The sequence below is a fragment of the Ranitomeya variabilis genome, chromosome 1 (genome assembly GCF_051348905.1).
Source record: "Ranitomeya variabilis isolate aRanVar5 chromosome 1, aRanVar5.hap1, whole genome shotgun sequence".
NCBI lineage: Eukaryota > Metazoa > Chordata > Amphibia > Anura > Dendrobatidae > Ranitomeya > Ranitomeya variabilis.
Genome location: NC_135232.1, coordinates 268053055 through 268079254, shown reverse-complemented (window position 1 = coordinate 268079254; position 26200 = coordinate 268053055). Strand labels below are relative to the sequence as shown.

The 26200-nt window shown below is 52.1% G+C and overlaps 2 protein-coding genes across 3 annotated transcripts in view; one reads left to right on the top strand and one right to left on the bottom strand.

Annotated features, from left to right (window-relative positions):
* Positions 1-6224: 6224 nt before the first annotated feature.
* On the bottom strand, positions 6225-9830 carry LOC143814665 (macrophage migration inhibitory factor-like). The gene is made up of 3 exons (XM_077293464.1): positions 9642-9830; positions 8655-8827; positions 6225-6399 (listed from the first exon to the last, which is right to left on the bottom strand). The coding sequence occupies exons 1-3, from the start codon at positions 9747-9749 to the stop codon at positions 6333-6335; spliced, it is 348 nt and encodes a 115-aa protein (XP_077149579.1). The 5' UTR covers positions 9750-9830; the 3' UTR covers positions 6225-6332.
* A 759-nt stretch (positions 9831-10589) lies between these two features.
* The window catches only part of LOC143814627 (uncharacterized), a 57923-nt gene continuing 42312 nt past the window's right edge, over positions 10590-26200 (top strand). The window contains exons 1-2 of one of the 2 annotated variants that reach the window (XR_013223634.1): positions 10590-11216; positions 11880-11953. Coding sequence is in view for 1 of the 2 variants with exons in the window: in XM_077293462.1 (XP_077149577.1) it covers positions 13284-13426; positions 13513-13882 (513 nt within the window). In the remaining variant the exon portion in view is untranslated. Of the gene's footprint in view, positions 11217-11879; positions 11954-13278; positions 13427-13512; positions 13883-26200 lie in introns of those variants that run through there. The other variant, XM_077293462.1, reaches the window with a different exon arrangement.

Below are 26200 nucleotides of genomic sequence, written 5' to 3'. Positions count from 1 at the left end.
ACAATATGAGTACCATTACTGCAATATGAGGACCAGGCTGGTGGACCATTACTGCAATTTGAGGACTAGGCTGGTGGACCATTACTGCAATATGAGGACCAGGATGGGGGACTATTACTGCAATATGAGAACGAAGCTAGTGGATCATTGGTGCAATATGAGGACTAGGCTGGTGGACCATTACTGCAATATGAGGACCAGGCTGGGGGACTATTACTGCAATATGAGGACTAGGCTGGGGACCATTACTGCAATATGAGGACTAGTCTGGGGGACCATTACTGCAATGAGGACCAGGCTGGGGGACCACTACTGCAATATGAGGACCAGGCTGGGGACCATTACTGCAATATGAGGACCAGGCTGGTGGACCATTACTGCAATTTGAGGACTAGGCTGGTGGACCATTACTGCAATTTGAGGACTAGGCTGGTGGACCATTACTGCAATATGAGGACCAGGATGGGGGACTATTACTGCAATATGAGAACCAAGCTAGTGGATCATTGGTGCAATATGAGGACTAGGCTGGTGGACCATTACTGCAATATGAGGACCAGGCTGGTGGACCACTACTGCAATATGACGACCAAGCTAGTGGACCATTACTACAATATAAGGACCAGGTTGGTGGACCATTACTGCAATATGAGGTCCACACTGGTGGATGGGGACCAGGATGGGGGGAAATTAGTACAAGATGTTGGCCAGAATTACTATATGGTGTTAGTTGTAAGACAATATTACTGTATGAGGCAAATTGATGGACAATTATAGCCCCATGCGTAATAACCCAAGCTATAAAACTGTACTATAATCCATACGATTGTCATTTTTAAAAAATTAAATAACATGCCAAAAAAAAATTAAAAAAATATATCAGACACTGTTTAGAATAAAATGGTATCACTAAAAAATATCATCTCATCCTGCAAAGAATGTAGCCCCTCAAATTCAAATTTTTTTTATGTGCGGCCTATTTACCCAGCCGAGTTTGAGACCCCTGATCTAGAGGGACGAAAGGAGGCATGTTATTTTGTAAGAAGCAAAGTGGTGGCATTATTATGTTGGATACTAAGAAGATCAGTAATAGGGACACATACGGCATCAGCGGTTCAGTACTGGGGTGACAGCAGGATAATGAGTTTGTGCAGGTTGAGAATAGATATGGACAGTGCTGAAAATATAAGAATGGAAATATGTCTTTGTTGTAATCTCTGCAGACGAGTCCTGGTTGGAAGAAGTTGTTATATCGGCCTGGACCAGATGGAAAAAGAGGGAAAAGTGAATGATTCCATCAGAAAGGACGTCAGCGGTAAGTTACTATATATAACTGTACTGTAATCTCTTATATGTTCTGCAGCACTGGCATATACCACTATATAGTAACCATATGACAGTAATATCAGTATTGATCTTTCAATAGAAATTTTCAGGAACAGCACAGTCATCTGCTGAGGTTCCCCTATATCCATTATCGTGGTAATCCCTTCCAAGAAGAGCTAATTTGGGTTGAGATGCAAATGATCTCCATTCTGCCATTATTGGTTCAAATTAAATAAATATGATGCATTGGAGATAAGAAAATAACACACAGCCAGTGTTTGTCAGTGTCAAATTCTTGCTTGTTCTCAGATCCCAAGCAACAAGTATTTTATTACACCCCCAGAAGAAATGTAATGGCTAAGTACATTACCTAAGAAAGAAAGTATTTTAATTCGGAATAACAAGTTCGCAAATGATGGATTCTGTATAACTCTGTAGGGGTGTGCAGGTGCCTGCTTGTGTCCTGCATTCCTGTGCATGCCTGCCTAATGAAACCGGGTACGTGTTAAAGGGAACCTGCCACCCCCAAAATCGAAGGTGAGCTAAGGCCACCGGCATCAGGGGCTTATCTACAGCATTCTATAATGCTGTAGATAAGCCCCCAATGTATCCTGAAAGATGAGAAAAAGAGGTTAGATTATACTCACCCAGGGGCGGTCCCGGTTCTGTTCTGGTCCGATTGGCGTCGCGGTCTGATCCGGGGCCTCCCATCTTCTTACGATGACGTCCTCTTCTTGTCTTCAGGCTGGGGCTCCGTCGCAGGCGTATTTTATCTGCCCTGTTGAGGGCAGAGCAAAGTACTGCAGTGTGCAGGCGCTGGGCCTCTCTGACCTTTCCCGCTGCCTGCGCCGGAGTGTGAATACAAGAAGAGGACGTCATCGTAAGAAGATGGGGGGCCCCGGATCGGACCACGACGCCCATCGGACCAGAACAGAACCGGGACCGCCCATGGGTGAGTATAATCTAACCTCTTTTTCTCATCTTTCAGGATACATCGGGGGCTTATCTACAGCATTACAGAATGCTGTAGATAAGCCCCTGATGCCGGTGGCCTTAGCTCACCTTCGATTTTGGGGGTGACAGGCTCCCTTTAAGTGTTTATGATGTATAATATGAGAATAGCGGACAATGTCCTGATGTGAACTGATGTACCTGTTTATATCTGTATATGTTAGGGATAGTCAGTGTTAGGGTATGTCCACACGTCAGGATTTCTTGCAGAAATTTCCTGAAGAAAACCGGAAATTTTCTGCAAGAAATCCACTTTTTTTTTCGGTTTTTTTTTAGCATTTTGCAAGCGAAATTAGCTTGCAGAATGCTAAAGTTTTCCAAGCGATCTGTAGCATCGCTTGGAAAACTGACTGACAGGTTGGTCACACTTGTCAAACATAGTGTTTGACAAGTGTGACCAACTTTTTACTATAGATGCTGCCTATGCAGCATCAATAGTAAAAGATAGAAGGTTTAAAAATAATTAAAAAAATGGTTATTCTCACCTGCAGACAGCCGATCTCCTCAGCGGTGTCCGTTCCTATAGATGGTGTGTGTGTGTGCAGGACCTTCGATGACGTCGCGGTCACGTGAGCTGTCACGCGACCAATCACAAGACCGCGATGTCATCGCAGGTCCTTCACACACACCATCTATAGGAACGGAAGCGGCAGCATGCACCGCTGAGAGGCGGGAAGACTCCGGGGCCATCGAAGGTGAGTATTATCACTATTTTTTATTTTAATTCTTTTTTTTTTTTACCAATTATATGGTGCCCAGTCCGTGGAGGAGAGTCTCCTCTCCTCCACCCTGGGTACCAACCGCACATGATCTGCTTACTTCCCGCATGGTGTGCACAGCCACATGCGGAAAGTAAGTAGATCAATGCATTCCTAGGTGTGCGGAATCCCCGCAATTCCGCAAATTTAATGAACATGTTGCTTTTTTTTCCTCGATGCGATTTTTTTCGCGGAAAAAAATGCAACATTTGCACAAGAAATGCGGAATACACTGTAAATAATAGGAGGCATATGTTAGCGTTTTTTTCGCGTTTTTAATCACGTTTTTATAGCGAAAAAAACGCGAAAAATACTGAACGTGTGCACATGGCCTTACAGTTAGGTCAGCATAGGTAGAGGCTATGACAGTGACAGTGTAGTGTCGGGTTAGTGTCAAGGGGGCACTTTAGAGTTAGATGTAGATGTCAGATTAAGATAAGGATTAGTTTGAGCCAGAGCAGTAACAGTTAAATGTTTGAACCAATGGAAAGCTAGCTTGTGGGAGGAGTCTAGAGAGAGTTTCTAGAAGCAGAGGGTTTTAGGCAGTAGTTGTGAGAAGCTGTGGGACAAGGTTGTGGGAAGATTGTGACTAGTGATGAGCGAATATACTCTTTTGCTCGGGTTTTCTCGAGCACGCTCGGGTGATCTCCGAGTATTTATTACTGCTCGGAGATTTAGTTTTCCTTGCCTCAGCTAGATGATTTATGGCTGTTAGCCAGCCTGAGTACATGTGGGGGTTGCCTGGTTGCTAGGGAATCCCCACATGTAATCAAGCTGTCTAGTAGCCGCAAATCATCTAGCTGCAGCAAGGGAAACTAAGTCTCCGAGCAGTCATAAATACTCGGAGACCACCCTGGTCGGGAAAATCCGAGCAACGAGTATACTCACTCATCACTAATTGTGACACATCCGTCTTCGGGACTCGTGTGATCTGGGCAGTTGGAGGGGTCAGCAGGTGAACATTAGGGTAACTCCCGTGACATCCGGGACCTACAGTCCGTCAAGGATTAGAAGTGTAATCCTGTAATTTCGCCCAAGGAAGGGGAAAGTTGGACGGGGAGCACCGGGGACCAGCTAGACCGGCAATCCTGGAAAACTGCAGAAATGGAGACCACGGTACCAGATGATATGTTAGTACAGAAGTTCAGGGACAGCTTAGAAAGTGGAACATCTGTGACATGTGAGGACTGTTGGATGGTGTCTAATGAAGCTAAAGGAATTAAGTAAAGTTCTGTTGAAAATTAGTCTGGACTTTGAGAGTAATTGCGTGTTGCTGAGACAAATCGGGACTTTGCAGTCTGAGGAGAATGCTGACCCACAGGTGTGTGAAATACATTGCAAACACAGTACACAGCAATAAGAATCTAATGTTTCTGTAGTGGAGCGTCAGGGTGCTTCAGAACAGCCCCTCACCAGGACTGCCACCATGGCCCCCATTACATTTGGCGTAGTTGGCAGGATCATAAAGAATTTCTACAAAAAGATTTCAGCGCAGCAAAGATGGCGGCTGTGAGTAATGCTAAAATGGCGGATAGGCTGGCAATAGCTCCGCCCATCGTGGGCGTCTTACGAAGTGGTGCAAAAATCCGTCTGACAGGGAGGGTGCATTGTGCCTAGGCCCCATCCCCTTGTGAGCGGTGCCTGCGGCAAAAAAAGAAGAAAAGTTACCTCCTGTACCGGATTCTTGAAGAAAAGGAGGAGTCTGATGCTGAAGGGGAGGAGCAGCCGGAGCCGATGCCGTCCTGGCCCGGGAGGGGCCAGGAAGAAGAAGAAATCCATGTGTCTGGCTGGACAGCACCATTACGGGAGACGGCGGCGGTGGAAGCAATGGCGCACTCCTGTGTCCAGGCTTGCGGTGGAGTTGGGAGAATTGAGTGGGAGTGTAGCAAGTCCCAAGAACGTGCTTACTCCGGACGGCTGTGGGGAGTGTCTGAGTACGGTAGGGCCCACGATTTGCACCGGTTCCCACTGGATGACGGAGCTGAGTTCTGGCAGCTGCCGGAGGCTGAAGCCCAGACCCAAGAGGAGCAAGATGGCATCCAAGAGGTCGAGGCTGACCTGGAAGAGGGTGCTAGCAGCTGGATGGCACGGGAAGATGGGTTGGAGGACTCGGAACTGCGAGGCCTGGATTGGGCAGATGTGGATGGCGAAGACCGCACGTCACCGGCGATGGACCCAGAGGCCATGACGGAGGAGCCCACGATGAGCCCATCTGACGGGAAGGGGTCGCAGCAGTGGAGAATACCGACAGCAGAGGAGCGGTTGCGGCAGAGCTGCCGGTGCGTGTCCCCCAGCCTCCAGAGACCAGGCCCACTGTCAGGGACATGCCTGCCCTCAATCCTTTGCACGAGACAGATGTCCGACCCCGGGATTCACAACCCTCAGCCCCACCCGTACCCCCACCTAGGCTGATCCCACGACCCGTGATCTCTCGCCACAACATTGGGGGGGTGAATGGACAGTCAGTGTTAGAGATAGGTCAGAATTGGTAGAGGCTATGACAGTGGGTTAGTGTCAAGGGGGCACTTTAGAATTAGGCCCCTTTCACACATCAATTTTTTGCCATCAGTCGCAACCCGTCGAATTTTGAAAAAAAATGGATCTGGCGACTGATGCCGCTGGATCGTTTTTTTTCTCAGACTTGAATTAGCGACGTTTTTTTTACGGATGGCCTCACGTTTCATCCGTCGAAAACAATGGACAAAGTAACGTTTTTTGTGTACATCGAAAAAACGGACAGCGATGGATCCTGCTCCGTCCGTCGTTTGCTAGTCGGATCTGTCCAAAAAACGGATCCGTTGCATCAGTTTTTCACAATCTGCGATGGATTCTTCGAGCCAACGGATTGTGACTGACGGCAAAAAAATGATGTGTGAAAGGGGCCTTAGATGTCAGATTAAGATAAGGATTAGTTTTAGCCAGAGCAGTAACAGTTAAATGTTTGAACGAATGGAAAGCTAGCTTGTGGGAGTAATCTAGAGAGAGTTTCTAGAAGTAGAGGGTTTTAGGCAGGTAAAACGCAGGCCATTTTAAGTGCGGATTCTGCAGAATCCACGCGGAAAATCAGCAACATGTGCACATACCCTTATAATCACACAAAAAACTAGGTAATAAAGACTGACACAAAAATTACCTTTGTATTACTTTAATCAGTAGGGAATGTATTACACTGGCAAACACGTATTATACTGCTGTGGTTGTCATTTCATCTTCTGGCAATGGAGCTCCGGCGCCTAGTTATGCAAATGTAGATCTGTTCCAGCCCACGTTACTTGGATTCAAGTCCACAAAATTGATATAAACCCTGTAAATGGAGAAACTGTTAGTGTCACATACACAAGGCAAAGTACCTACCACAATACCCACCCATAGAACTTTGTGGATGTTGGGATTAAAGGGAATATGTCAGCAGGTTTTTGCCATGTAATCTGAGAGCAGCATGGGGTAGAAGCGGAGACCCCGATTCCAGAGATGCATCACTTACTGGTCTGTGAGATTCCGTTTTAATAAACTCAGTGTTTGATCAGCAGGAGTACATCACTATTCGACTAGCTGCCTCGTGCTTGCTGGTCCAACCATGCCCCTATCACTGATTTTCAGCTGTCAAACATTGTACACAAGCAGCCAACCAGTGATGTGGGTGGGGTTATAAAGGGCTCAGCATTGAAGCTCTGCTAAATCTGCAGCAGAGAAAATGGTGTCAACACTGCTGCACCCAGTAAACCAAGTGCTATATTGTTGGAATCAGGGTCTCCGCTCCTACATCATGGTGCTGTGAGATTAAATTGCAAAAACCTGCTGACAGATTCCCTTTAACTGTAACAGCAGCACAAACAATAACTTTATAGAAGATATTCAAGAACCATTATAGAGAGCAAGAGCGTAGGTTATATGGAAAGATGGTGGAGGTGAGTTTTCATTCTGGACACGAACGTAATGAATAAGAAGAGTATTTTTCTACCGCAATAAACCATTGTTCAATCTCTCAGCAAACTTTCTCCTATTTTATATTTGCAATCACTCCATAGCAGAAAAATTAAAGTGGCACTACTCAATTCAAATACCCCTTCAGTGGGTGCTGGAATTTGCTGCTCCGGGGAATAGGTGAACGTGCATTTTCTATGTATTGGACTGGGAATGGGTAGATGTCACTAGACAATGTTAGTGGTACTGAAGAAAACAGTCACATAAAGCATCTGGTAGGATGAAAAAGGCATTTTATAAGTTCTACTGTTAGCCATAGAGACCTTGTCAGTTTGAAACATCTCAGAAATGTAACGTATAGGTTTAGCTGTTTTTAGATTCAAATAAAGAAGATATTTTAATCTTACCAAGTGCTGAAAATACTTTGTGAGCAGTGTGCGAATATGCTGAGATAAGGTGTTATCCCAGCATGCTCATGTGCTAACCGAGTGTCTTGGGTGTGCTCGAAAAATATGTCAGTCCCCACGGCTGCATGTATTTTTTTGGACTATAAGACGCAGTTGTTTCCTTCAAAAATTTGTAGGAAAATGGGGGGTGCGTCTTATATTCCAGATGTACTTGCTGTGGATGGGGTGGTGGGGAAGCAGCAGCAAGTCACAGGAGGCAGAGGCTAACACTGTACCTGCTGTTAAAGAGACATGAATATTCACTTCTCCTCACGGCCATGGGAGTGGAGAGCAGTTATTCTTTAGAAGTGGGCACCCGTGATCGCCCAGCCGCTAAAGGAAGCCGGCGGCTGCAGTTATGGCTACCAGTGTGCCTGCTATTAAAGAGACATGAATATTCACTGCTCCCCACACCCATAGCTCCACCCACCTCTTTGCACTGAAGTCTGTGCAGAGAGGTTGGAGGGACTATGGGTGTGAGGTGCAGTGAATATTCATGTCTCTTTAATAGCAGGCACACTGGTAGTCATAACTGCAGCTGCCGGCTTCCTTTAGTGAATATTCATATCTCTTTAATAGCGGGCACAGTAGCCGCAGGCTTCCTGCAGCAGCTGGGCGATCACATGTGCTCGCTATTAAAGAGAATGAATATTCACTGTTTTTTTCTGATGGGGGCCATGCATACCAGGATAGGGATGAGGGGGACCATGCATACCAGGATAGGGATGAGGGGAACCATGCATACCAGGATAGGGATGAGGGGAACCATGCATACCAGGATAGGGATGAGGGGAACCATGCATACCAGGATAGGGATGAGGGGAACCATGCATACCAGGATAGGGATGAGGGGAACCATGCATACCAAGATAGGGATGAGGGGGAACCATGCATACCAGGATAGGGATGAGGGGGCCATGTATACCTGGATTGGGGAGAGATATAGATATATATATATATATATATATATATATATATATATATATATATATATATATATATATATATATATATACACACACCAGGATAGGGGTTATTATTACTGAATTGACTACAGTTTTTGCTTCAATTTTTTTTCCTATTTTCCTCCTCTAAAACCTAGGATCGTCTTATGGTTAGATGAGTCTTATAGTCCAAAAAATACTGTATTTATTTGTTCTGAATTCTATATAATAAACAAGGTGCTTACCTGTTGGCGGGAATATGCAATTCCTTAGTCAAAATGTCACTCAGTAAAGTAGTGTACTGTTTGTTCTGTGGACCTCCAATCTTGCCAATGCTCTTCAAGTTGCACAGGGCACAAGGTTCCGTTGTGCCCCCAAAGCTCATCATCTGATCAGGCAGGATGTGCACAGCAATGTACTAGAAAAACAACTGTATTTTAGTGAAAAGAAAAACAAATTACCAACCAAAAGGAATGCGAGTCAGAAGACCAAGCACAGATAGGAATAATCTGTTGCAAAAATGATTGTATTGGACAAAAGTTGGATAAACAGCGACACAGCCGCTTTTTCACTTTTTTTTGCCACTTTGATTATAGGGCCGTATGAATACATTAATTATGCAGTGGGTGCACTGCAGGCTCTCTAATGATTTGCTACAACTAGGGATGATTGAATAGCTTTGGATAACTCCTTATCCGAATAGCTGCATCGGTACCCGGATCCCTGGAGCGCTCCCGATGGGTCGCGGCTGTGTGACAGGCACAATAGATGCAGCGACTGCCTGTGTGGTGGGCTCTCCATACATGTGTCGTGCCTGTCACACAGCCGCGACCCATGCAGCTATTCGGATAAGCTCTTATCCAAAGCTATTCCGCACCCCTAGTTACATTGTATCAGTAGCAGTGCAGGCCCTTCCCCTCATTGTGTGGATTGGATACAACTGTATCTATATTATTAGACCAAACGGTCAGAGTTAACCCTTTAGATGCGGGCTAGAAGTGATTTACTACACGGAACGTCATGGTGGCTGCTTTATTACACGGAATGGAGGTTTAGCACAAGCAACCTAATATAGAGGTAGACATGGCAGCAACAGCAGGCGCTGGCACCGCCGGGCATTCTCTGCAGCCGCTCTGCAAGCAGTAGGGCCTGCCAGTTCTGATGGGCATCTGCCGCCTCTCTACATGGCACCACCACCCGCCCCTTTCACCCACTCCACAGTTACCACGCACATCTGCCGGCTTGCCAGTCGCCTTAGCTAGTTTCTCCGTCAGGCTGCACAGGAGGTTTTCAGGAATGGCATCCCGGGCCACGTTAGTGAATAGCTCGAAGGTGGGCATGATGTGTCTGTATAGACGGCGGCGGGTGACGAGAGCACGTGTGCCCGGAACACTGGAGAAACGGCCAATCCGAGGCCACGCCTCCCCCTGCTGGTCGTGCGGAGAATAGCAGCAGCGCCTGTTGTGTCTGATGGCTCAAAGCAGGCCCCTGTCATGTTGTGTGTAATGTCCGGTATCCGGCTGTATCTCAGTGTTATCTGTCTGGTCACGTCTGATAGACTGTATCTCAGTGTTATGTGTCTGGTTATATCAGTATTATCTGTCTCGTTATGTCCTGTAGTCAGGCTGAATCTTGGGTTATGTCCTGTAGTCAGGCTGTATAGCAGTGTTATCTCTCTGGTCATGTTGTATCTCATGTCCTGAAGTCAGGCTGTATCTCAGGTTATGTCCAGTTGTCGGGCTGTATATCAGTGTTTTCTGTCTCGTTATGTCCTGTAGTCAGGCTGCATCTAGGTTATGTCCAGTTGTCAGGCTGTATATCAGTGTTTTCTGTCTCGTTATGTCCTGTAGTCAGGCTGCATCTAGGTTATGTCCAGTTGTCAGGCTGTATATCAGTGTTTTCTGTCTCGTTATGTCCTGTAGTCAGGCTGTATCTCAGGTTATGTCCAGTTGTCGGGCTGTATATCAGTGTTTTCTGTCTCGTTATGTCCTGTAGTCAGGCTGCATCTAGGTTATGTCCAGTTGTCAGGCTGTATATCAGTGTTTTCTGTCTCGTTATGTCCTGTAGTCAGGCTGCATCTAGGTTATGTCCAGTTGTCGGGCTGTATATCAGTGTTTTCTGTCTCGTTATGTCCTGTAGTCAGGCTGCATCTAGGTTATGTCCAGTTGTCAGGCTGTATATCAGTGTTTTCTGTCTCGTTATGTCCTGTAGTCAGGCTGCATCTAGGTTATGTCCAGTTGTCAGGCTGTATATCAGTGTTTTCTGTCTCGTTATGTCCTGTAGTCAGGCTGCATCTAGGTTATGTCCAGTTGTCAGGCTGTATATCAGTGTTTTCTGTCTCGTTATGTCCTGTAGTCAGGCTGCATCTAGGTTATGTCCAGTTGTCAGGCTGTATATCAGTGTTTTCTGTCTCGTTATGTCCTGTAGTCAGGCTGTATCTCAGGTTATGTCCAGTTGTCGGGCTGTATATCAGTGTTTTCTGTCTCGTTATGTCCTGTAGTCAGGCTGCATCTAGGTTATGTCCAGTTGTCAGGCTGTATATCAGTGTTTTCTGTCTCGTTATGTCCTGTAGTCAGGCTGCATCTAGGTTATGTCCAGTTGTCAGGCTGTATATCAGTGTTTTCTGTCTCGTTATGTCCTGTAGTCAGGCTGCATCTAGGTTATGTCCAGTTGTCAGGCTGTATATCAGTGTTTTCTGTCTCGTTATGTCCTGTAGTCAGGCTGCATCTCAGGTTATGTCCAGTTGTCGGGCTGTAGCTCAAGTTATGTAACCCATATAGAGAAATGATTGCACATAAAAGAACAAGGTAATATTAAAAGAATATACTTTATCCAAGGATTAATAAGAACATAACTGTAACAATAAGGGATATTCTGATAGTGAGAACTACCAAAGGTGGAACTACTGGTCAGAGGCAAATAAATACATAATAAATACCATATAACCACTCCAAACATCAATCTTGTATATATATCCAGCGTGGGCAATAGAACAATATAGAAATCAGTAGGACCATAAGTAAATGGCACTACAAAGTGTGGATGAGATGGAGGAGTAGAAACAAAATACTAGTATTTAATATTACCTCAGACCTGAGGTGCCACAGCCCCCTACACCGCAGGTCTGAGGTAATATATTACTACCAGTATTTTTTATCTACTCCATCTCATCCACACTTTTAAGTGCCAGTTACTTATGGTCCTATTGTTGTCGAGGCTGGACTCTGACAGGAAAAGCAGGCCTGGGACACATATCAGACCAGCACACATACTATAACCCCCACACACGTCAAGAAAAAATTTTGCTTTATTTTGTCATATTCCACAGCATCTTCATTAAAAAGATTGTCTAGGTTTAATTTTCATTTGCCCATAAACTTGCAGGCACAGAAAACAACAGAAACGCCAATACTGACCTTCCACGCAGCCAGTGCCGCCTCTCAATTGCTATTCCCCATTTTATTTGGCAGGCTGCAGTAGTGATCATCAAGACTACAGCATGTGACCACTGCTGCTAATCGCTAGGATCAGTGTTCATGAACAGGTAAGGCCCCCCATACACATTAGATAGCTGTCGGACGAACACTTTGTTTCTGTTTAATGCGGAGTTGACAGAGATATTCTGCTTGGCCAAGTGCTCCTGTGTTCTCTGTGAGACCTGCAGCCAGACTTCTCCAGACTCTTCTGACCTCTTCTGGCAGCAGCCTATCTCTCAGGGATAAAAAGGATCCGACATTGGAAATCCAACTGGCCAGCTCTTTGGCCGGCGTCAAAGTAGAGAGGAATACGGACGAGCGAGAGGCGCAAAAACAACGCATTACACACGGACCAATGTTTCTCTATGGGGCAGCTTCCATCAGCCGTATATTTCTCAGCCGTGTTTTACGGGCTGAGAAAATCGCAGCATGCTGCGTTTGTCAGCGCATTGCGCAAAAAATCCTCCAATGAAAGTCTATGAGTGCGAGAAAAATACGGATTACACACAGACCATGCGTGTGACTTGCGAGAAATACGCATACGCAAGACTTTTCCAGGTGACAGGAAATGTGCCAAGCCTTAAATCAGGAAGCTTAGACATGCTAATTAGCTTAAAAAGCCAGACAGACATCCAGGAAGTACGCCGCACGCCTCCACGGAGTTTCCTGCAGCATGGCTTCACTAATTAATGTCGAAATGCTGCTGGTCCTGGTGCAAGAAAGGCCAGAAATCTGGGATCAGCGAGATGCCCATTATTCTAACCGTGCAAGAAAAGAGGCGGCATGGAGGAGCATATGTGGCCTCCTTTTCAGGATTTTGGACAGCGGCCACGTGAGGGACAGCAGCAACTAAGTAAGTTCACTCATGTTTTTCCAATAATATTCTAAACTGCAGTAAGTCTACGTTCACATTAGCGTTCGGCGCCGCAGCGTCGCCGCATGCGTCATGCGCCCCTATATTTAACATAGGGGCACATGGATATGCGTTGTGCTGCGTTTTGCGACGCATGCTTTTTTTGGCCGCAAGCGTTGGGCGCAGAGAACGCAGCAAGTTGCATTTTTTTTGCGTCCAACTTTCGGCGAAAAAGGACGCATGCGTCGCAAAACGCAGCGTTTTAGCGTGCGTTTTGTTGCGTTTTTGTTTGCGTTGTGCGTTGCGTCGCCGACGCAGCGGCGCACAACACAAATGTGAACATAGCCTAACTAACATGTTTTCACACTATCCCTTTAAATCCTATTCTGATGTTTGTAATCAAATTATTAGTAATGAAGATAATTTTTTTAAAATCCATCTTACTAGGCCACATTACTATGTAAAATCTCTGTAAACTCATTGTACCACTGTGCACAATGGCCTTATACATTATTTTCTTCTCTGTCATTGCAGTGGAAGATGTTATGAGACGATGGCACAGCATAAGGGACCAGTACAGGAGGGAAAGACAGCATCGGGCCAGGAGTGGTTTTTCCGCACCTACAAAGCGGAAATACATCTATTACGACCGGCTGTCATTTCTTGATCCCAGTATGGATCTGAGACCGTAAGTTCAAACCTCACACCACATTACACATATGTATTTTATGCTCATATATTAAATTTTATTTTATTGTCATACTTTCATAACAGAACTCAGTCCAACCTCACTGAGAGGGAGACAGAGTCCGACTCAGAGGCTGTCATTGATCCAGTCGGGGAAGGTGAAGAGGTGGCTGGCCCATCTTCTGATCCTTCCAGGTGCATCCCTCCAGGTCCATCTTCCGCAGCACAAGAAGCTCCGCCAACAACAAGCCCAGATGCTGCACCAGCACCCACAGCTGCACTAGCTCCAGTCAGCCAGGAAGATCCTGGGAAAAGCAGCAGCCCTACTGTCCCGCTGGAGGCCTCCCAACAGCCTGCTGTTATATCTCGCCATGGCCGCAGAAGAAGAGAGCTTCAGGAAACAAGGAGGCATGTGGATACAGGGGTTCTAAACTATCCAGGGCTGCCCAGGAAGAAGGTGAGGAGGCATATTCCTGCAGCCTGGCCCGGTACCTTTCATCCCCTACCCTGTGAGGTGAGGCTAAGTGTGAGAGGGTGCTTTCAGATCCTTCTTGATGCATGCACCCCCCCCCCCCAATAGCCCATATGAGTTTGAATACTTGGAGAGGTGGCAGCTGCCACCCCATAACCTCATGCGTTTTCAACCAACCCCACAAGTGCATGCTCAAGAGGGATCTGATGCACCTCTTCCACGTATGCCTACACCTCAACCCTTTCCCCCCCAAGACCAACTGTTGCCACGAGATATCCAAATGCCATCCTACCAGCAACCTTCCCAATATGGCCACTTGTACAGACCCAGTGTTGGAGGCTGGTCCCAACCTGGGTTTGGATAACATGGCCATATTGGGGGGTATGAGTCACGTGGCTTATATAATCCTCACGAGGCCCACACTCAAAATCCCTATGGGCACTCGGCAAGTGGACAATATGAGCATGGCCAATATTTCCAGCATGGGCAAGAGTTAGTACCCACACAGGGTCAAGGACAATTGGGGCAACAAAGGCAGCAAGATCAAGAAACCGGACTGCCGCCATCACCTCCTCCAACTTTCCAAAACCTTTAAGTTTGTTTTTGTTAAATATTTTGTTCCTGCAAAATTATTGTTTTTTCTGCTGTGATAGCTGAATAATATGTTGGATATATGTTAGGCCAAATTTAAATGGCCACAAAAGCCATATGAGGTCAATATGGTTTTTGATAACACTGATCAACGCAATTTTTCTGGCAAAAGGTTTTAAAACATTTTAAAGTCAATTGTGGCTGCTGATTACGAATATGAACTCCGTTTTTGGCTATCACATCAGGATTTCGAGATATTTTCAATTTTTGATGAGAATTACTCCTAATGTTTTATGATAAAAACACATGATTTTCCGTACTACATTTTGTATATTTTTAATGAAGGAATAACAAAGATTACAAAGTCTATGTACAGCAAATCAAATATACTTACAGAATCAAACTACAAAATATAAAAACACATATATATGGCACACAGACGAATGACAAATGGCAGTTATTTGAACTTTCTTTTCTTGGCTGATCTGTGATGTACAGCTTCTGGGTTGTCTCTCATCAAGCTCCAGCAATAGTCAGCCATCATATGTGAGTCCCACCGGCCTTGATACCGTTCTTCCATTGTTTTAATGTCCTGATGAAAACACTCCTTTTGTTCCTTGCTCACTTCCCCAAGGTTCTCTGGGAAAAAGTCCAAATGGCTGTGTAAATAGTGAATCTTGATACTCATTCTACATCCAAGATTTCGCAGACTCATTAGTAGCTCTTCCACAATCTCTTCATAGTTGGCTGCTTATTCCCTAGAAAATTCTGCACCACATTACAAAATGCATTCCAAGCTCTTTCTTCTGTCTCATTCATTGATGTGATAAAATTTGGGTCTCTCATAAGTGTTCTTATTTGAGGTCCATCAAATACTCCATCCTTTTTCTTCTCTTCACTAAGACCAGGAAAAGTTGAACATATATAGTTAAAGCATTCTCCACTGTGATTGAGAGCTTTGACGAACTGCTTCATCAATCCAAATTTTATGTGTAAGGGAGGAAAGACAATGTCCTTCCTATCCACTAGAGCAGTGATTTTCAACCTTTTTTGAGCCGCGGCACACTTTTTATACTTAAAAAATCCCGAGGCACACCACCAACCAAAATGGCACAAAATGGTGCGTCCAGGTTTGAGATGAAAGTCTGCAGTCATTCTATGTGACTGCAGGCTTCTGAATTCTCACAGCGCAAGCACTGCACACTTTCAGGATTCTCCCTTGCCGGTGGCCAGAGTGGACGGTCATGACAGCACAAGTATGTGATTTGGATACTTCTGGTCACATTCTAACTAGACGTGTCCGGCCTCAGTCAATTCATTTTCATTGAATGAGGCCACACATGTCTAGTCAGCACGTGACCGCATGTATGTAAATCACCAACATCAGAGAATTATGATAGCAGTGTGCACTGTGAGAATTCAGAAGTCTGCAGTCACATAGTATGACTGCAGACTCATCACAACCTTGGACATCCCCTTTAATGTTCCTAACAAATAAAAATGAGAATTAGTATCACAAAAAAAACACATTTACATCCAGGTACCTGATAGATGACGTTGTTTGTGGAGTCGCCTCTTTCTTTTCATCTTCACCTTGTCCAGATGCCATGATGACTCTTCTCATCCACCGGCAGAGCTCGTTTCTGCAGACTTCCATCTTCTCCTGTCTTCTGCAGCACATCCCGACACAACACCCTTAAAGATAGCAGTGTTATTATAATGCTCCGGAATAACAATATCTGCCCTAGGCTGCGCCTCTGAGTAAATAATTGCCCCTCACTTTATTCCCAGCACATAATATGACCCTCACTGTCCCTCTTATGGTACATGCCATCCACACTACCCTCTCTCTCTTTTCCATACTTCACACTGCCTTCTCATACGGTGTCCCTCATAGAGAGCCCAGTCTCTCTACTGTGCCCCTTCATTACACTCCTCCTACTTGGCATACTGTCTCCTCCTGGCTGTTACCCTCACACTACTCAGTATCTATTATGTGTCCACTCACACTTTCATCCCCCCATACTGTCTGCACACATTTCTAATAGCCTCCTCCTGTACATCCCCCCCCCTGCTAACATACCCCTTTGCTCTCTCCATATTTCCTCCTCACACATTCCCCCCTCACACATTCCCCCGACTCCCCATACTGTCCTCACACATCCCATCACTGTTGCTCCCAGTACTGTCTGCACACATTTCTAATAGCCTCCTCCTGTACATCCCCCCCCCTGCTAACATACCCCTTTGCTCTCTCCATATTTCCTCCTCACACATTCCCCCCTCACACATTCCCCCGACTCCCCATACTGTCCTCACACATCCCATCACCGTTGCTCCCAGTACTGTCAGCACACATTTTTCCCCTCGCTACTGTGTCCACCCCCATCTCCCCACTCACCCCCACAGAATATATCCACTGCCCTTCCGATAGAATAAATCCATCCCCTTCCACAGAATAAATGCACCCTGCCCCACACATGCTAAATAAATTCCAGCCCCCCCCACGTACACACTGAATAAATCCCCCACACACACTGAATAAATCCCCCCACACACTGAATAAATCCCCCCACACACTGAATAAATCCCCCCCCACACTGAATAAATCCCCCCCCACACTGAATAAATCCCCCCACACACTTAATAAATCCCCCCACATACTCCCCATAAACCCACCCCACGCTGAATCTTCGGTGTCTTCAGCTCCACAGCACAGGAGCACTTACCACCAAGTCTCTTCTTTCTCCTGCGCGCCGGATAGTGACGTCAGCAGCGTGATCACATGACTTGATCACGCTGCTGGCGTCGCTCTGACCCGGCAGTCAGAGCCTCAATTGTACTCGCAGCTGGTAGATGTCTGCGAGTACAATTGATCTCCGGGAGCCGGCGCGCTGCAGCTTCTCTGTGCCGGCTGTCAGCTTGACAGTCGGCACAGAGAACAGCTGACTCCCGTTCCCCGCGGCACACCCGACCATGTGTCGCGGCACACTAGTGTGCCGCGGCACACTGGTTGAAAAACACTGCACTAGAGGATCATGGATGACATTCTTATCGCCAGATGCCAAACTCTGTCGCTGAGGCCATTCAGTTTTCACCCAATGCTCTGCTGTAGCTCTACTGTCCCAGTAGCACAGAAAACAAGGGTGTTATCATAACAAATGGGAATTATGCATGTTCAAAGAAAACAAAGATATTCTCACATTTATAGGGAGACTAAATGTAAACTAAATTTACCTTAGTGAACCGTATAAACCGGCACTTTTCATACACTACTTATATTTATCATGGAATTCATGAAAATGGGCTATATACCTATAGCGCAAAAACGTGATGTGATAGAGAAATTATAAGATCAGATTTGAATTCAGCACCCTCAAATTAGTCTAAAACTGTTCTTAAAGTCCATGCCAGAATTTTTTTTTTGTAGACCAGTATAATAAGTATATGGCTTTTGGCTATATAAAAAAACCTTTCAAAAGCCAATTTATGTTTGTTGGAACAATCATTAATACACCATACGTAATTATTAGATTCAAAACCATCTCTTAAATAAGTAAATTTAACACACACAGTAACTTAACATAACAAATTTGTTATGTATATATATATATATATATATATACTAGCTATTGAACCCGTTCTACGCCCGGGTGGCGAGCATTTATATTGGAATATGGTCTCCATCCTGGTATGTGCTGCTCCTATCCTGTCATATGCTGCTCCATCCTGCGCCCCCATCTTGTCATGTGCTGCTCCACCGTGTCATGTGCTGCTCCATCCTGCGCCCCCATCCTGTCATGTGCTGCTCCACCGTGTCATGTGCTGCTCCATCCTGCATCCCCATCCTGTCATGTGCTGCTCCACCGTGTCATGTGCTGCTCCATCCTGCGCCCCCATCCTGTCATGTGCTGCTCCACCGTGTCATGTGCTGCTCCATCCTCATCCCCATCCTGTCATGTGCTCCCATCCTGCGCCCCCATCCTATCACGTGCTGCTCCATCCTGCGCCCCCATCAGTGCGGGAGGCTGTGCTGAGTGCGGGCGGCTGTGCTGAGTGCGGGCGGCTGTATGTGGCTGTGCTGAGTGCGGGCGGCTGTATGTGACGTGGCTGTGCTGGGTGCGGGCGGCTGTGCTGGGTGCGGTGGCTGTGCTGGGTGCGGTGGCTGTGCTGGGTGCAGCGGCTGTGCTGGGTGCAGCGGCTGTGCGTGGCTGTAGGCGGCTGTGGGAGGCTGTGCTAGGTGCGGCGGCTGTGCGTGGCTGTGGGCGGCTGTGCTGGGTGCGGCGGCTGTGCTGGGTGCGGTGGCTGTGCTGGGTGCGGCGGCTGTCCGTGGCTGTAGGCGGCTGTGCGTGGCTGTGCTGGGTGCGGAGGCTGTGCATGGCTGTGGCGGCTGTGCGTGGCTGTGCTGGGTGCGGCGGCTGTGCTGGGTGCGGCGGATGTGCTGGGTGCGGCGGCTGTGGGTGGCTGTGCTGGGTGCAGCGGTTGCGCGTGGCTGTGGGCGGCTGTGCTGGGTGCGGCGGCTGTGGGCGGCTGTGCGTGGCTGTGCTGGGTGCGGCGGCTGTGCGCGGCTGTGCGTGGCTGTGGGCGGCTGTGCTGGGTGCGGCGGCTGTGCTGGGTGCGGCGGCTGTCCGTGGCTGTGGGCGGCTGTGCGTGGCTGTGGGAGGCTGTGCGTGGCTGTAGGCGGCTGTGCGTGGCTGTGGCGGCTGTGCATGGCTGTGCTGGGTGCGGCGGATGTGCTGGGTGCGGCGGCTGTGCTGGGTGCGGCGGCTGTGGGTGGCTGTGCTGGGTGCGGCGGCTGTGCGTGGCTGTGGGCTGTGCGTGGCTGTGGGCGGCTGTGCTGGGTGCGGCGGCTGTGCTGGGTGCGGCGGCTGTCCGTGGCTGTAGGCGGCTGTGCGTGGCTGTGTTGGGTGCGGAGGCTGTGCATGGCTGTGGCGGCTGTGCGTGGCTGTGCTGGGTGCGGCGGCTGTGCTGGGTGCGGCGGATGTGCTGGGTGCGGCGGCTGTGCTGGGTGCGGCGGCTATGGGTGGCTGTGCTGGGTGCAGCGGTTGTGCGTGGCTGTGGGCGGCTGTGCTGGGTGCGGCGGCTGTGCGTGGCTGTGCTGGGTGCGGCGGCTGTGCGTGGCTGTGGGCGGCTGTGCGTGGCTGTGGGCGGCTGTGCTGGGTGCGGCGGCTGTCCGTGGCTGTGGGCGGCTGTGCGTGGCTGTGGGAGGCTGTGCGTGGCTGTAGGCGGCTGTGCGTGGCTGTGGCGGCTGTGCATGGCTGTGCTGGGTGCGGCGGATGTGCTGGGTGCGGCGGCTGTGCTGGGTGCGGCGGCTGTGGGTGGCTGTGCTGGGTGCGGCGGCTGTGCGTGGCTGTGGGCTGTGCGTGGCTGTGGGCGGCTGTGCTGGGTGCGGCGGCTGTGCTGGGTGCGGCGGCTGTGCGTGGCTATGGGTGGCTGTGGGCGGCTGTGCTGGGTGCGGCGGCTGTGCGTGGCTGTGGTCGGCTGTGCTGGGTGTGGCGGCTGTGGTCGGCTGTGCTGGGTGCGGCGGCTGTGCGTGGCTGTGGGCGGCTGTGCTGGGTGCGGCGGCTGTGCGTGGCTGTGGTCGGCTGTGCTGGGTGCGGCGGCTGTGCGTGGCTATGGGTGGCTGTGCGCGGCTGTGCTGGGTGCGGCGGCTGTCCGTGGCTGTGGGCGGCTGTGCGTGGCTGTAGGCGGCTGTGCGTGGCTGTGGCGGCTGTGCATGGCTGTGCTGGGTGCGGCGGCTGTGCTGGGTGCGGCGGCTGTGGGTGGCTGTGCTGGGTGCGGCGGCTGTGCGTGGCTGTGGGCGGCTGTGCTGGGTGCGGCGGCTGTGCGTGGCTGTGGGCGGCTGTGCTGGGTGCGGCGGCTGTGGTCGGCTGTGCTGGGTGCGGCGGCTGTGCGTGGCTGTGGGCGGCTGTGCTGGGTGCGGCGGCTGTGCTGGGTGCGGCGGCTGTCCGTGGCTGTGGGCGGCTGTGGGCGGCTGTGCGTGGCTGTAGGCGGCTGTGGCGGCTGTGCATGGCTGTGCTGGGTGCGGCGGATGTGCTGGGTGCGGCGGCTGTGCTGGGTGCGGCGGCTGTGGGTGGCTGTGCTGGGTGCGGCGGCTGCGTGGCTGTGGGCGGCTGTGCTGGGTGCGGCGGCTGTGCTGGGTGCGGCGGCTGTGCGTTGCTATGGGTGGCTGTACGTGGCTGTGGGCGGCTGTGCGTGGCTGTGGTCGGCTGTGCTGGGTGCGGCTGTGGGCGGCTGTGCGTGGCTGTGGGCGGCTGTGCTGGGTGCGGCGGCTGTGGTCGGCTGTGCTGGGTGCGGCGGCTGTGCGTGGCTGTGGGCGGCTGTGCTGGGTGCGGCTGTGCGTGGCTGTGGGCGGCTGTGCTGGGTGCGGTGGCTGTGGTCGGCTGTGCTGGGTGCGGCGGCTGTGCGTGGCTGTGGGCGGCTGTGCTGGGTGCGGCGGCTGTGCTGGGTGCGGCGGCTGTGCGTGGCTATGGGTGGCTGTGGTCGGCTGTGCTGGGTGCGGCGGCTGTGCGTGGCTGTGGTCGGCTGTGCTGGGTGCGGCTGTGCGTGGCTGTGGGCGGCTGTGCTGGGTGCGGCGGCTGTGGTCGGCTGTGCTGGGTGCGGCGGCTGTGCGTGGCTGTGGGCGGCTGTGCTGGGTGCGGCGGCTGTGCATGGCTGTGGTCGGCTGTGCTGGGTGCGGCGGCTGTGCGTGGCTATGGGTGGCTGTGCGCGGCTGTGCTGGGTGCGGCGGCTGTGCGTGGCTGTGGGCGGCTGTGCGAGGCTGTGCGTGGCTGTAGGCGGCTGTGCGTGGCTGTGGCGGCTGTGCATGGCTGTGCTGGGTGCGGCGGCTGTGCTGGGTGCGGCGGCTGTGCGTGGCTGTGGGCGGCTGTGCTGGGTGCGGCGGCTGTGCGTGGCTGTGGGCGGCTGTGCTGGGTGCGGCGGCTGTGGGCGGCTGTGCTGGGTGCGGCGGCTGTGCGTGGCTGTGGGCGGCTGTGCTGGGTGCGGCGGCTGTGCTGGGTGCGGCGGCTGTCCGTGGCTGTGGGCGGCTGTGCGTGGCTGTGGCGGCTGTGCATGGCTGTGCTGGGTGCGGCGGATGTGCTGGGTGCGGCGGCTGTGCTGGGTGCGGCGGCTGTGGGTGGCTGTGCTGGGTGCGGCGGCTGCGTGGCTGTGGGCGGCTGTGGGCGGCTGTGCTGGGTGCGGCGGCTGTGGTCGGCTGTGCTGGGTGCGGCGGCTGTGGTCGGCTGTGCTGGGTGCGGCGGCTGTGCGTGGCTGTGGGCGGCTGTGCTGGGTGCGGCGGCTGTGCTGGGTGCGGCGGCTGTCCGTGGCTGTGGGCGGCTGTGCGTGGCTGTGGCGGCTGTGCATGGCTGTGCTGGGTGCGGCGGATGTGCTGGGTGCGGCGGCTGTGCTGGGTGCGGCGGCTGTGGGTGGCTGTGCTGGGTGCGGCGGCTGCGTGGCTGTGGGCGGCTGTGCTGGGTGCGGCGGCTGTGCTGGGTGCGGCGGCTGTGCGTGGCTATGGGTGGCTGTACGTGGCTGTGGGCGGCTGTGCTGGGTGCGGCGGCTGTGCGTGGCTGTGGTCGGCTGTGCTGGGTGCGGCTGTGCGTGGCTGTGGGCGGCTGTGGGCGGCTGTGCTGGGTGCGGCGGCTGTGGTCGGCTGTGCTGGGTGCGGCGGCTGTGCGTGGCTGTGGTCGGCTGTGCTGGGTGCGGCGGCTGTGCTGGGTGCGGCGGCTGTGCTGGGTGCGGCGGCTGTGGGTGGCTGTGCTGGGTGCGGCGGCTGCGTGGCTGTGGGCGGCTGTGCTGGGTGCGGCGGCTGTGCTGGGTGCGGCGGCTGTGCGTGGCTATGGGTGGCTGTACGTGGCTGTGGGCGGCTGTGCGTGGCTGTGGTCGGCTGTGCTGGGTGCGGCTGTGGGCGGCTGTGCGTGGCTGTGGGCGGCTGTGCTGGGTGCGGCGGCTGTGGTCGGCTGTGCTGGGTGCGGCGGCTGTGCGTGGCTGTGGGCGGCTGTGCTGGGTGCGGCTGTGCGTGGCTGTGGGCGGCTGTGCTGGGTGCGGTGGCTGTGGTCGGCTGTGCTGGGTGCGGCGGCTGTGCGTGGCTGTGGGCGGCTGTGCTGGGTGCGGCGGCTGTGCTGGGTGCGGCGGCTGTGCGTGGCTATGGGTGGCTGTGGTCGGCTGTGCTGGGTGCGGCGGCTGTGCGTGGCTGTGGTCGGCTGTGCTGGGTGCGGCTGTGCGTGGCTGTGGGCGGCTGTGCTGGGTGCGGCGGCTGTGGTCGGCTGTGCTGGGTGCGGCGGCTGTGCGTGGCTGTGGGCGGCTGTGCTGGGTGCGGCGGCTGTGCATGGCTGTGGTCGGCTGTGCTGGGTGCGGCGGCTGTGCGTGGCTATGGGTGGCTGTGCGCGGCTGTGCTGGGTGCGGCGGCTGTGCGTGGCTGTGGGCGGCTGTGCGAGGCTGTGCGTGGCTGTAGGCGGCTGTGCGTGGCTGTGGCGGCTGTGCATGGCTGTGCTGGGTGCGGCGGCTGTGCTGGGTGCGGCGGCTGTGCGTGGCTGTGGGCGGCTGTGCTGGGTGCGGCGGCTGTGCGTGGCTGTGGGCGGCTGTGCTGGGTGCGGCGGCTGTGGGCGGCTGTGCTGGGTGCGGCGGCTGTGCGTGGCTGTGGGCGGCTGTGCTGGGTGCGGCGGCTGTGCTGGGTGCGGCGGCTGTCCGTGGCTGTGGGCGGCTGTGCGTGGCTGTGGCGGCTGTGCATGGCTGTGCTGGGTGCGGCGGATGTGCTGGGTGCGGCGGCTGTGCTGGGTGCGGCGGCTGTGGGTGGCTGTGCTGGGTGCGGCGGCTGCGTGGCTGTGGGCGGCTGTGGGCGGCTGTGCTGGGTGCGGCGGCTGTGGTCGGCTGTGCTGGGTGCGGCGGCTGTGGTCGGCTGTGCTGGGTGCGGCGGCTGTGCGTGGCTGTGGGCGGCTGTGCTGGGTGCGGCGGCTGTGCTGGGTGCGGCGGCTGTCCGTGGCTGTGGGCGGCTGTGCGTGGCTGTGGCGGCTGTGCATGGCTGTGCTGGGTGCGGCGGATGTGCTGGGTGCGGCGGCTGTGCTGGGTGCGGCGGCTGTGGGTGGCTGTGCTGGGTGCGGCGGCTGCGTGGCTGTGGGCGGCTGTGCTGGGTGCGGCGGCTGTGCTGGGTGCGGCGGCTGTGCGTGGCTATGGGTGGCTGTACGTGGCTGTGGGCGGCTGTGGGCGGCTGTGCTGGGTGCGGCGGCTGTGGTCGGCTGTGCTGGGTGCGGCGGCTGTGCGTGGCTGTGGTCGGCTGTGCTGGGTGCGGCGGCTGTGCGTGGCTGTGGGCGGCTGTGCTGGGTGCGGCGGCTGTGCGTGGCTATGGGTGGCTGTGCGTGGCTGTGGGCGCCTGTGCGTGGCTGTGGGCGGCTATGGTCGGCTGTGCTGGGTGCGGCGGCTGTGCTGGGTGCGGCCATTTTCTTGGTCCTGCTCCCGGAGTCGGCGCCTGCGCAGTCCGCGCTTTCCGGCGCCATTTTCTTGAAGACAGTGCAATGTGTCTTCAAGAAAATGGCGCCGGAAAGCGCGGACTGCGCAGGCGCCGATTCCGGGAGCAGGGGGACAGTCACGGCCCGGAAGCGCGTCGGTGGAACGGGTCAGGTAAGTATACTCACCCTCCGCCTCCTGGCTCGTCCCTGCTTGTCCGGTGGAGATCGCGGTGTGCGTTCAGCGCTTACGCATACCGCGATCTCCTGGGAGCGTCGCTCTGTGCGGTCCAGACTGCGCCGGCGCTTGCGCTTGCGCAGTCTATAGAGGCTTCGGACAGAGTGACGCTCCCAGCGTTATATTATAGATATATATATATATATATACACTGTGTATATATATATATATGCCGTATGTCCTTGTGGCAGATGAGGCCTTCCAGTTAACCAGACATGTAATGAGGCCATATCCCCGTCAAAACCTGGACCACCGGCGGCGAATATTTAACTTACGTTTATCACGGGCATGGCGACTGGTGGAGTGCGCCTTTGGCATTCTTTGTGCCAAATGATGGGTCCTCCAGTCTGCAATTCAGCTGAGTGAAGCCAACGTCAACGAAGTTATAAAAGCTTGTGTAATATTACATAATTTCACCAGACTACATGAGTGCTCCTCAGCTGATGGTGCTGAAGGTGTGTTGGCCATTGTGGGTAGGCCTACACCACATGTCATCCCTCAGCATCGTCCACTTTCAGGACTAAAAGTCCGTGATATCTTTACAAATTATTTTCTCTTTCACCTCAGGGTGCTACTCCCTGGAAAGATAATGCTGTCTATATGTTATAATTTGAATATCTATATATATTATTGTCTAGGGGGTACTTCCGTCTTTCTGTCGGCAACTTCCGTCACGGATATTCATTCGCTGATTGGTCGCGGCAGCCATGACAGGCAGCTGGCGAGACCAATCAGCAACGGGCACAGTCCGATTAGTCCCTCCCTACTCCCCTGCAGTCAGTGCTCGGCGCCCGCTCCATACTCCCCGCAGTCACGGCTCACACAGGGTTAATGCCAGCGGTAACGGACCGCGTTATGCCGCGGGTAACTCACTCCGTTACCACCACTAATAACCCTGTGTGACTAAGTTTTTACTATTGAGGCTGCCTATGCAGCCTTAATAGTAAAAACATCTAATGTTAAAAAAAGAAATCATTATATACTCACCTTCCGCTGCCTTTCCGACGCTCCGGTGACCGGTCTGTCATGAATCCCCAATGGCTAGGGATAGCACAGGACAAGCAAAGTACAAATAGACAACGGACGAGCTCTAGGGTGATGGAACCTGGGCTGACCGCTGCCCTACGCCTGACAAACGCAACTAGAGATAGCCAGGGAGCGTGCCTACGTTGGTTCTAGACGCCACGCACCAGCCTAAGAGCTAACTAGTACTGCAGAGAAAATAAAGACCTCACTTGCCTCCAGAGGAATGAACCCCAAAAGATATAGTTGCCCCCTCACATGTATTGACGGTGAAATGAGAGGAAGGCACACACATAGAGATGATATATATAGTTTTAGCAAATTGAGGCCCGCTGTAAACTAGAAAGCAGAACGATACAAAAGGGGACTGAGCGGTCAGCAAAAAACCCTAATCAAAAAAAACATCCTGAGATTACAAGAACCCATGTGCCAACTCATGGCACAAGGGGAGAACCTCAGTCCACTAGAGCTACCAGCTAGCATAGAGACATAATAAGCAAGCTGGACAAAAAAACAAACAACTGAAAATCAGCACTTAGCTTATCCTGAAAGATCTGGGAGCAGGTAGGCAGGAACCAAACAGAGCACATCTGAATACATTGATAGCCGGCAAGGGAAATGACAGAAAGGCCAGGTAAAATAGGAAACACCCAGCCTCTGATGGACAGGTGGAAACCAAAGGCCGCAACCCACCAAAGTCACCCAGTACCAGCAGTAACCACCAGAGGGAGCCCACAAACAGAATCCACAACACCGGTCCATGCAAGCGGCAGGTTCCGGTGCTAAGGTTGGTGTGCGACAAGGACCTGCCATGACGTCATGGTCATGTGACCGCGACGTCATCACAGGCCCTGCGCGCCTGCGCGAGAAGGACCTGCCGTCACATCACGGTCATGTGACCGCGACGTCATCACACCCTCGGACCGGAAGCTGCCGCCTGAACCGAACACAGGTGACAGAACTACAAGGGGCCCCTCGGAAGGTGAGTATATGTTTATTTTTGATTTTTAACCTGTGACATACGTGGCTCTG

Bases quoted from the DNA above. Each gene is read 5' to 3' on its own strand.
- LOC143814665 (XM_077293464.1), bottom strand. From the start codon at position 9,749: ATGCCCACCTTCGAGCTATTCACTAACGTGGCCCGGGATGCCATTCCT. The intron at 8,828-9,641 runs GTGCGTGGTAAC...TTGTTTTTCTAG, and splicing joins CGACTGGCAAGCCGGCAGAT to TACATTGCTGTGCACATCCT. The intron at 6,400-8,654 runs GTAAGCACCTTG...CTCCATTTACAG, and splicing joins TTGCATATTCCCGCCAACAG to GGTTTATATCAATTTTGTGG.